The sequence below is a fragment of the Melospiza melodia genome, chromosome 24 (assembly GCF_035770615.1).
Source record: "Melospiza melodia melodia isolate bMelMel2 chromosome 24, bMelMel2.pri, whole genome shotgun sequence".
Lineage (NCBI taxonomy): Eukaryota > Metazoa > Chordata > Aves > Passeriformes > Passerellidae > Melospiza > Melospiza melodia.
In genome coordinates this window covers 12,131,109-12,142,238 of record NC_086217.1, presented here as the reverse complement: position 1 = coordinate 12,142,238, position 11,130 = coordinate 12,131,109, and the positions used below count along the sequence as shown (strand labels likewise).

The 11,130-nt window shown below is 52.4% G+C and overlaps 1 protein-coding gene across 2 annotated transcripts in view; it reads left to right on the top strand.

The window, feature by feature from the left end:
• The first annotated feature begins 205 nt into the window (after nucleotides 1–205).
• The window catches only part of RPTOR (regulatory associated protein of MTOR complex 1), a 102,308-nt gene continuing 91,383 nt past the window's right edge, over nucleotides 206–11,130 (top strand). Inside the window, exon 1 of one of the 2 annotated variants that reach the window (XM_063176017.1) lies at nucleotides 206–433. In XM_063176017.1, coding sequence (XP_063032087.1) covers nucleotides 272–433 — 162 coding nt within the window. In that variant the 5' untranslated portion in view covers nucleotides 206–271. The remainder of the gene's footprint in view (nucleotides 434–11,130) is intronic. The other variant, XM_063176018.1, reaches the window with a different exon arrangement.

Genomic DNA, 11,130 nt, shown 5'->3' with positions numbered 1-11,130 from the left:
CCGCGGGGGTAGAGGTGCGAGGGAGGCCCCGGGCCCGGGCCCTCGCCGGTCCCTCGGTGCTCCCCGGGCCGCGCCGCCGAGCCCGGCCGGGGCCGCTGCCCGCGCCAGGTGAAGGCGCCGCGTGCCCCGGCTCCGTCCTTGCCCGCGCACCGGGGAACGCCGCCCCCGCCGCCCTTGGCCCGTCGTGCCCCTCCGGCCGGAGGGACCCCCGGCCCCGCTGGGTGCCGGGCTGGACAGCGCTGCCCAGCCGGTGCCCGGAGCTCCGCCGCCCATGGAGTCTGAGATGCTGCAGTCCCCTCTCCTGGGGCTCGGGGAGGAGGATGAGTCCGACTTGACGGACTGGAACTTGCCCCTGGCCTTCATGAAGAAAAGGCACTGCGAGAAGATCGAGGGCTCCAAGTCTTTGGCACAGAGCTGGAGAATGAAGGACCGGGTAATGCTCCAGGGCACCGTGGGGTTTGCACAGGAGCACTCGGGGGACAGGTGGAGCAGGAGTCGGAGCTCAGGGGGTGCTGAGCTGTAGCCAGGTGAAACGCTGGCTGTGGATAATGTGGTTTGTGTCTCAGTGGTGAGGGGTGCTGAGCTGGTTTGTGGTGTCCTGGTGAGGGGTGCTGAGCTGTGGCCAGGTGGAACGCTGGCTGTGGATCCCATGGTTTGTGTCCTGGTGAGGGGTTAGGGCAGCAAAGCTGCAGCTGCCCCAGAGGCACTGGTGCGATGCTCACGGCACTGGCTCATGGAGCAGCTCCATCACTTGGGCTCTTTAAATGCAGCTTGGTGTGTTCTGGGCAGGGCTGTGGAGTGCCCAAGCTCAGCAGGAGCAGCAGGTGCAGGAATTGCAGCAGTCTAGGGGTGCAGCTGCACTGGAGCTGCGTGGGTTTGCTGTGCCAGCAGTGCTGGGTGCAGGGGACACTGAGGCTGTCCTGAGCACTGACAGGCTGTGAGATGTTGTGAGGTTTTGGAGGCAGGACGTGGTTTTCTGATGGAGCTCTGGTGTGTTACAGGAGCTCCTGTGCACTGACAGGCTGTGGGATTTTGGAGGCAGGACATGGTTTTCTGATGGAGCTCTGGTGTGTTATAGGACATGGTTTTCTGATGGAACTCTGGTGTGTTACAGGAGCTCCTGGGGTGTCTGGGGACCTGTTGTGTGTCACTGACAGCACTGGAGGTGACACAGACGTGTCCCAGCTGGGAGTCTGGGATCCTCTGCTGCCTCTGTGGGACACCTTCAATGGCTCAGTAAAGAGGAAAGCAAGTGCCTAAGAAATGTCCTGGACATCATCTGCACTCATTCTGCCCTTGGGAGCTGCTTAGGTTCCAGCCTTGCCGGCTCTCCCAGTTCTTGCACCCATAACTTTGTGTTTGTAGGTGTTTCTGGGTTTTTCTGGTGACCAGATTTCTGTCATGTTCATGCTCCTCTTGTAAAGGATGGAAGAACTCATTGAAATGCAAGCTGTAATTTCTGTGCCCGGGCTGTGCCTGAGTCTCAGTGTTCCCAGAGTGGAATTGCATTGCTCAGAAGTTCTGAACCATGATCTGAAGGTGGGACTTGGCAGCTCACTGCTGGAGCTGAGCCTTGGGGTGTGATGTGAAGGCAGCACAGACACCACGCTGGTGCTCTGCTCCAAAGGCTTCTGGCACACAGGAGACTTTCTCCACTAGACTGTGGAGGTGTGATGAGCTTGCTGGGCTATTTTAGGTCCTTCCTGGGAGCCTTGCTGTTCCTCCATCCCTGATCTGCAGAGTTGCCTGTTTCTAATTCAGGAATGACTTTGCCCTGCTTGTGCTGATCAATAGGTTGTGCAGCAGCAGCAGCAGCACGGATCAGGGGGTGCTCAGGGCTTCTCTGTGGCTGCTGTGAAATGTTTCAGGTGCCTGCTGCCATCAGTGGCCATCCCAGCCCAGCTCCTGCTGCCTGGCTCCGTGGAGCTGCAGTTCCCTGCTCTGGGACTCTCTGTGCCATGAACCTCGTGGCTGTTGCTGCTGCTGCTCTCTGGGGATGAGCTCAGTGGGGCTGGGCCCTGCTCACTCTCCAAGAAGCTGAATCTGACTCTTGTGGAAGAAGAAAATAGAAGCAAATCTCAAATTTTCAGTTTAGTCCTTCTGCTTTCTCTGCCAGCTGGAGATAACTTCAAACACCAGTACACCAAATGACTTCACACCAGGGCAGCGGTGCAGCTCAGGCATGGTTTATGTCTGGACCCTTTGGACAAACTTGCTGCTATGTTTAATTACTTTTTGTTTAAGAACAGGTGCCTAGGAAGATACCAAAAGCAGGTAAAGACACCTGAGAGAGCAAGAGCAGCTGATTTGAGAACGCTCAACCTCATTAGTTTTAGATCTCAGCAGCTGTTTGTCATTCTTGTATTTTGTTCCCCTTTGCAGCTGTCCCTGGCTGTCTCCTGAGTGCTGAGTGTGAGGTAACAAGGGCAGAGCCTCAGCTGGGGAGGGAAGGGGCTGAGGATGGGGTTTGCAGTGCTGCAGGGGGGATGGCTGGGGTGAATATTTGCACCCAGTGAGCTGGAGTTTGGCTAACCCTGCAAACAGTTCACGGAGTCTGGTCAGGTCTGACCTCGTGTGAGCAGGAGGTGGAGGGAGGGCAGCCACTCCTGCTGCTGTTTTCCCATGGTTCAGGTTTGTCCAGGGAATGGAGCACCTGCAGAAACCCCAGGAGCTTGGGGTTGTGGGGTTTTCCTGTGAGCTGTGACGGCAGCCTGTGCCGTCAGGGTGAAGCTGATGGGCTGTAGATTTCCCTCTTTTTGTTCCTGAGCTGCTTTGTTTTGCTCTCTGGCATCACAAATTATTTACTTCCAGTTTTAGCTGTCTTCAGGAAGTTTATTCTCTCTCCTTGCAGCACTGTCCCCAGTGCCCTGCAGCCCTGTCAGTGCCCACAGCCCCTGGTGTCCCTGTGTCCTTCCAGCCCAGCCCATGGCTCAGCCCCTTCCTTCCCTGCAGGCCCAGGGGGAGCCTCTGTCCCCATCCCCAGTTCCTGCAGCTCCTTTTGTCTCTTGGCTGCCTTTCCCACAAGGCAGGGCTGATGGAGCTGAGGTGTGCTCCTCTCTCTGGGCTGCTGCAGGGGATGTGCCTCTGCCTGTGGGCTGAGTGTGGGGAACATTCCAGAACCTTCAGTGTCATCCATGAGCTCCTCACAGCCCAGCCTGGGGCCATTCTCTGCCATTAAACACCCCAGCCTGAAGAGGTGCTCAAAGGTGAGCCCAGGCAAGGCTCTGCACTCCCAGGGCAGGTAAAGCTGTGGCATTTCCCCCTGTGAATTCCCATTTCCCCCCTGTGAACTCCCATTTCCCCCCTGTGAATTCCCATTTCCCCCCTGTGAACTCCCATTTCCCCCCTGTGAACTCCCATTTCCCCCCTGTGAATTCCCATTTCCCCCCTGTGAATTCCCATTTCCCCCCTGTCAATTCCCATTTCCCCTCTGTCAATTCCCATTTCCCTCTGTCAATTCCCATTTCCCCCTGTGAATTCCCATTTCCCCCCTGTGAATTCCCATTTCCCCCCTGTGAATTCCCATTTCCCCCCTGTGAATTCCCATTTCCCCCTGTGAATTCCCATTTCCCCCCTGTGAATTCCCATTTCCCCCTGTGAATTCCCATTTCCCCCTGTGAACTCCCATTTCCCCCCTGTGAATTCCCATTTCCCCCTGTGAATTCCCATTTCCCCCCTGTGAACTCCCATTTCCCCCCTGTGAACTCCCATTTCCCCCCTGTGAATTCCCATTTCCCCCCTGTCAATTCCCATTTCCCTCTGTCAATTCCCATTTCCCCCCTGTGAATTCCCATTTCCCCCCTGTGAATTCCCATTTCCCCCCTGTGAATTCCCATTTCCCCCTGTGAATTCCCATTTCCCCTGTGACTTCCCTTTTCCCTCTGTGAATTCCCTTTTCCCTCTGTGAATTCCCTTTTCCCCCTGTGAATTCCCATTTCCCCTCTGTGAATTCCCTTTTCCCCCTGTGAATTCCCATTTCCCCCCTGTGAATTCCCATTTCCCCCTGTGAATTCCCATTTCCCCCCTGTCAATTCCCATTTCCCTCTGTCAATTCCCATTTCCCCTGTGAATTCCCATTCCACCCTGTGAATTCCCGTTTTCCCCCATGAATTCCCATTTCCCCCCTGTCAATTTCCATTTCCCCTCTGTCAATTCCCATTTCCCCCCTGTGAATTCCCATTTCCCCCTGTGATTTCCCATTCCACCCTGTGAATTCCCATTTCCCCCTGTGATTTCCCATTCCACCCTGTGAATTCCCGTTTTCCCCCATGAATTCCCATTTCCCCAGTGAATCATGGAAGCCCCAAGCAGACTTTGCCTTACTCATGGAGGAGTCATGGGGAGTGAGCAGAGCTCTACTACAGTTTGAGGAAGTGATTCACAGATTTGGGAGTGCAATGACTCCTCTTTTCATCTTGCTTTGTTGCTCTACAAACCCCAGAGTTTATGTGGAGTTGAAGGTTCTTTAGAAGGCAGAGCTCTGAGAAAGGGAGAATCAAATCAGCAGAGTAATGAGTGGTAAATGTAGAGAAAATAAGTGAGAATTCACTGGTGTCCCCCGCCCCTTCCTCCAGGAGGGCTGCTCTGAAAACATTTAATCCTTCCTCTCCCCCTTCTCTGGACTGCATATGCCATCAAAGTGACACTGCTTTGATCTATTATTTATTTAAAGAATATTTTTAACACAAGAGGGTTGGAATTATGCTTTGTGTATTGAATTAAATCTCCCAGCCTCTGTAGCAACCAAAGCATATAAGTTGATTTAAAGAAAAAGACTCCAAGTACACCAGGTTTTACTGACAAGTTCCTATTAAATTGAGAATATTTAAATTAAGATTTGCTGTATTTATATTGATTTCTAAGATAAGCAGAGAGCAACAAAGCTGATTGTAATAGTCTCACCTCAACATTTTTTTTCCTGCTGCCTCATAACTTGCTGAGTGAGAATTAAATCCTGTTTTTATGAGAAGAGGAATCCACAATTAGGTTTCTCTGGAAATGCAGATTTAAGCAGGACTGCATACAGATGTGCTTGATTCAGGGGAGCAGAGTTTACCTGCTCAGGATACCAGGGAGGTGCCAGCCCCAGGGCTGGTGGCCAGAGGGGTCACTGATCCCTCTGGGGCTGCAGCTTTGCTGCCCCTGCCAGATCTGATCAGCCCCTTGGTCCCTTTGGTGTTTGTCTTGTTCCTCTGCTCGTCTCTGGCCTCTTTCAGTGGATTGGCTGATGAGTTACTCAGTGCCAGGTTTGTGTTGGGGGCATCCCGCAGTGCCAGGTTTGTGTTGGGGGCACCCTGCAGTGCCAGGTTTGTGCTGGGGGCATCCTGCAGTGCCAGGTTTGTATTAGTGGGGTCTGAGGCGTTCCTTCTGCTCTCCTCGTGCCACAGGCTGTGCCAGCAGCACCCTCACCAGTGCTTTTATCAGTGTTTGCATTTATTGACCCGTCCTTGCTCAACTGGCACAGGGTGACCTCCTGCTCTTGCTGGGCAGGGATGGAGCAGAGGGTAATGAGTGTAATTAGTGCAGTGCTGTGCAGAGGGCAGAGCAGGGGCAGTGCCAGGGGTGGGTCAGGCCAGCACTCTGCAGCTGTGGATGGAGCTCTGGGCTGGGTTTCCTGCAGCAGGAGCTCAGGTTGCAGCCAGCTCTGTGCCCTCCTGTCCATGCAGAGCCACAGGAAGGAGCTGGAATGGGAGCTCAGAGGGATAGAGGGGCAGGGCCAGCGTTCTGTGCCATGCTCTGTGCCCTTCAGCCCAGCCTGACCCTGCAGGGGAGCTGCTGGGCTGCTCCTGGTGCTGCTGCTGCTCTCCTGGCAGCTGGGGAGGTTCCTGGTGCAGGAAGGTGTTTGCATGTGAGCTCTGGGCTGTGCCTCAGGGACTGCTCCTGACCAGGGAGTGGCTGTGGGAGATCTGAGGGGCCATCCAGGAGTGGTTGGAATGAACATTGCAGGGAAGATCTGGAGCAGCATCAGCTGTGCCTGGGCAGACAGGCACCTCCTAAAGGCAGTGGCAGCCAGGAGTGGGAATGCCATGCAGCCAGGAGGAGAAGCCTGCAGGAATGCAGAGCACAGATCAGGAGCAAACCCTGTCACAGATGGATGGGGAGTGACACCTGGGACACGCCTCTTGTCGGTTCTTTGCAGGTGGCGTGGAGAAAGCAAAGATCATGGGAGCAAAGTGTATGCTTTCTATTGTTTTTATTGTCTTTAAGAAGTGATTGGCAGGGAAGGAAAGCCCACTTTGGCTCTAAGCATGCCAGAGTGGTTGGAAAGCAGCGTTTGCTGCTGTGCTGTGACAGCCAGGACCAGCCTGCTGCAGTCTGGAGATTTAACCTGGAGCACAGTGGGGAACCTGGGAGCTCTGAGTAACCACAGTGGGGAACCTTGGAGCTCTGGGGGCCCTGGATGCCACTGCTGTCGCACAGAGGAGCTGCACTGGGGAGTGCCCGTGGGTACCTGGGCAGTGAGTGCCAGCAGGACTCAGCCACGAGCCTGGGAGGTGCTTCAGGGCACTCAGGGCTGCAGCAGCTCAGAGTGAGCTTTGTGCTGCCAGTGAGGAGTGCAGCTGTGGGCAGGAGCTGCCTTCGCTGGGCACAACAGAGCCCCGAAGAGAGTTCAGAGTGGCAGTGCTGAGTTCCCAGGTGAGAGGAGGAAACCAGCCCTCAGGAGGAGGTGATCGAGGAATGTGGAGCAGGCTGGCACACCAGGAACCCACGCTGGGCTGCACATGGCTGGAGACAACCTGCAGAGCTCTTGAATTATTGATGCCAACTTGAAGGAGTTCTTTGCATTCTGCTGCTTCTCTTGCTGTGGACAAGCACACGGAGATTATTTTTTTTTCCTTAACAATTTATTTATCTAAAACTTTACATTAAAAAAAAAATTCCTTGAACCTGAAAGCTCTTCTTTTAAGGTGCTTTACCTTGCAAGTGGTGCAGGAGCTGAAGGGGCAGCAGGGAGCTTTGTTCCCCTGGCTGGGGGAAAGTCCTGTCCAGGTGGGATAGGGAGGGAACCATTCCTTCAGGAGCCTGGCACTGGTTCTGTGCAGCTGTGAGGGACTGCAAGGCTTGGCTTGCCTTCAATACCTTCAGCCTTTTCTGATTTCAGACTGATTTCAGAACTCTCAGCCCTTTCTGATTTCAGGCTGATTTCAGAACCCTCAGCTCTTTCTGATTTCAGACTGATTTCAGCACCCTCAGCCCTTTCTGATTTCAGGCTGATTTCAGAACCCTCAGCCCTTTCTGATTTCAGGCTGATTTCAGACCCCTCAGCCCTTTCTGATTTCAGGCTGATTTCCACTGTCCCTCAGTGGAAGGTGGTGCCAGAGCCCTGGGGATGATGCAGGACAGATGTCACCACTTGTCGCCTCTCAGCTGGGAGCCCAAAAAAGGGGAAGTTTGGCAAAGAACAAACAGGAACCTCTGGTGTTGCAGAGTGAACTGAACCCAAGGGAGAACAATGTTTCCTCCTGTTAAATGTTGCTGTTCTGCTCTCTCTGGAGACCTCCTTGATGGAACATTTCATGGCAGCTCTCCAAAGGAGCCCACAGTCAGGATTTACCTGAGGAACGCCTCGCTGGTGCAGAAGAGATTTGTGTTAAATCTCTAAATGTGGGTAGAGAAAAATGTGAAAAAAAGGCTTCAAGGAGGGGATGAATTTCCTGCACAAGCAGGAAACATCCTCCTGGCCAGGGAGGGTTTTCAAATGAGACTCACACCAGGATTTGGAATTTGGAAATTTGTCTCAGGACCTGTGTTTAAGGCTGATAAGTTCATCCTCAACTCTGTAAAATAACTTAGCCTCATATATTTCAGTTTAATGCTGACTTAATCTTGTGTTTGTATTAACTCCCAGAAGCAATTTGAACTCACTGGCATAAACCCAGGCAGGTTTCTAACACTTGAGTGTTCATCTGGGTAATGTTTAAGCAGAAAGTTTTCAGCTTGCAAATTGCAGTGTGAAAATCAAATATTAATGGGGTCTAAAACGTCCAGTCTGAGATGTGCCACAAAATGCAGAGTTTCTCATAAATGCACTGACTTCTTGGTATTACTTGAACTAGGATATGAAGCAGTTCTGTGGCTCTGAGTTGCAGACCTGGTCTCACCCAGGCTGAAATCAATGTGTGCCTTGGTTCCAGCCTGGCCTGGAGCCACCCCAGGGATGCTCCAGTGCATCAGGTGGGCTCCCTGGGATGATAAACCTGCACGTTTTCAATCAAACTCTGAACATAATGGTTTTTTCCCAGCTGAAAATACCTGCAGATATTGCACTGTATCACCTGCAGATCTGTTTGGCCTCTAAATGAAATAAGAGGTGAATTAGGAATATTTTAGAAGGTCTTTAGCATAAGATGTAAATTTTAGTGTCAAATGCTTTAATAAGCAGCTTCTCCCTGAGCAGACACAGAACTCCCTCTGCTCCCCCATCCCATTTCTGATGGATTGGGATGAATTCTCTGCCATCACTCCTCAGGAAGAGCATTTTGCCCGAGTGGATTTGGCCATTTCAGGATTGCAGGTTGTGACCCAGCGTTATTAAATCACTGCAAATGGGATGCAGTACAAGCTGGGGAGTTGTAGCCCATTTTTTAACATACAAATGACACTCCAAAGTGCAGAGCCCTCAGTAAGAGCTGCTGTGGTTTGAGCTTGAGCCTTTGCTGACAAGGCATTTTGGATATTGGTTTTCTTACAAACTCACCAAATGTTCCCCTGCTTCATTTTTTAATTCCAACAAAAATCCATGGAAATGTATTCTGATGGATGTACTCCTGAAACGGGGGAAAGAAAATTTCCACTGTCTTAATGACAGATGAGAATGTCCTCGTGCTGCTGCTTGCATTAGGAACCTTTAAATATGCAGTGAAGTGTCTGGTGTGTTCCAAAAGAGTTCGGAAATGGGGAAAGCTTTATTGGATTTTTTTTGATCAGTCACCTGCATTGTCCCCCCCAAACCCCTGCTGAGCCTGGGCTGAGCCCAGCGTGGGCAGCAGGACAGGGATTGTCCCCTGTGCCCCTCAGGTGAGACCCCACCTGCAGAGCTGGAGCTGCTGCAGAGCCCAGGGGAGGCTCCAGGATGGTGCCAGGGATGGAGCAGCTCTGCTGGGAGGAGAGGCTGGCACAGCTGGCACAGCTGGCATTGCTCACCTGCACAGGAGAAGCTTTAGGGTGACCTCACTGTGGCCCTGCAGGGCCTGAAGGAGATGATAAGAAATGCAGAGAGGCACAATTTCCAAGCGATGGAGTGCCAGGACAGAGGGAATGGCCTCCCGCTGCCAGAGGGCAGGGCTGGATGGGATATTGAGGATAAAATGCTCCCTGTGAGAGGCAGAGGGATGGGCTGTGCTCTCAGGTGAGCTCCTGCCAGCACAGCCCACGGTGAGCAGTGCAAGGCTCTCCATCCTTCAGGGCAGAGGGGAAATCACCCCATTTGTTCCTGTTCCTCTCCTGGCTTTGCTGTCAGTTTTCCAGGAGAAACACTTATTTAAAAGCCTGAACCTGGGAATGGAAAATAAATGCCAGCCTGTTCAGGATCAGCCACCGATCAGACGTTACCAGCAAAATACTGAAAAATAAGTCAGTATTAGAGTGCAAATGGGAAACAATAAATAAATGAGATGGAGAAGATTGCTTGGCAGGATACTTTCTCTTGCAGGAGTGATTTATGTGTTTCCAGGTCTAATAAGTCATTGTGTGTGTAGTTTTCTGTGTTTCCCCGGGGTGCTGAGCGTGTGTGTGGCAGCGTGGATGGCCTGGCAGTGCTCATGCCCTGCCACCCTGCAGCTCCCTGCCTTCCCTGGGGGCTGCCAGTGCCTGGGCTGTCTGGGGAGGTGTCCCCAGGGCAGGGCAGGGGCTGTGCAGTGCCCAGAGAGTTTGGGGGATGGTTTTGGGTGGTTTTGGGTGCTCCAGGGCACTCTGAGCTGCTCAGGGCAGTCAAGGTCTGCAGGGCTGGGCTGCACCTTGCAGCTGCTCCTGGCTCTGCTTTTTCTGGGGTGTCCCTAATGGTGACAAAGTGCTCTAAGGGACATGTCCTGAGTGTTGAACTGCAGCTCTGGGCATCCACCCATCCGTGGGCACATCCTGATGAGGGAATTCCTGCCCAGGCTCCTGTTTCCATGTCCTGAGTGCTGAACTGCACCTTTAGGCTTCCATGCCATCCATGGGCACATCCTGCTCAGGGAACTCCTGTTTCCAGCCCTTGCTGCAGAGTGCTGAGTGATTCCTGGCACGAGGAGCTCCTACAGGACTGCAGGGTTTGTTAGCCAGAGCAGGGCTTGGGATGAGGCCACAAACCACAGTTCTTGCTGCTTTTTTATTCCATGTTCCCATCATGGCCATGGGAGTGAGGAAACACTGCAGGATTTCTGTCCTGGTCTAGAGCCTGTGAATGGTGTCTGGCTGCTCCAGTTTCTGGATAAATTACACATTTATGTGGCTCTAGGGTTTTCCCTAAGTGTGAAATTTGGGCTTTCTTTTCCCCTGCTGTTGAGGATTGCACGGAGCACCCTGGGGAGGTGGGGATGTGGGTGGCCTTGCTGCAGGCAAGCCCTGAATGCCTGGAATCACTGAGAGCCTCAGCACTGCTTCTGCTTTCCTCCTCTGGTTTGGGTGTTGGCATGAGGGAGTCTAGGAAAAACCCATAAAGATGTGGAGTGATAGTTTCCAGTATTTTCAGCTGGCCAAGGTGGTTTGTCATTGGTTTAATGCAGGTTTTGGGTCCCAGCTGGGGCTGGGTGGGTTTGGGTTGGTACATTTGGGGTGCCTGGATGGGATAAGCCCACGTGGAGCAGCAGCTGGAGCCAGGACTCCTCCTTACAGGGCTCTCCAAGAAAACCCAACACGTGAAGAAAACAAACTAAAACATGCACTAAATACATTTGTTTTGGTTTGTTTGTTTAATTTTTTTCACGGTTTTGTTTGTCACTTGGGGTTTTTCCATTGTAATTCTTTTAGTTTCAATATTAGAGATCACACATTGCATTATAATATTGGTCAGGGGCCCTGAATAGCACTGCCTCATGTTTTAATAATGTGTTTCAGCTGGACAATGGCTAATTTAAGATGAGTAGCAGAAGTTCACTGGGATCCATTTCCACGCTCAGAAAGAGAAGAATGGGCTCTGGAAATAACAAC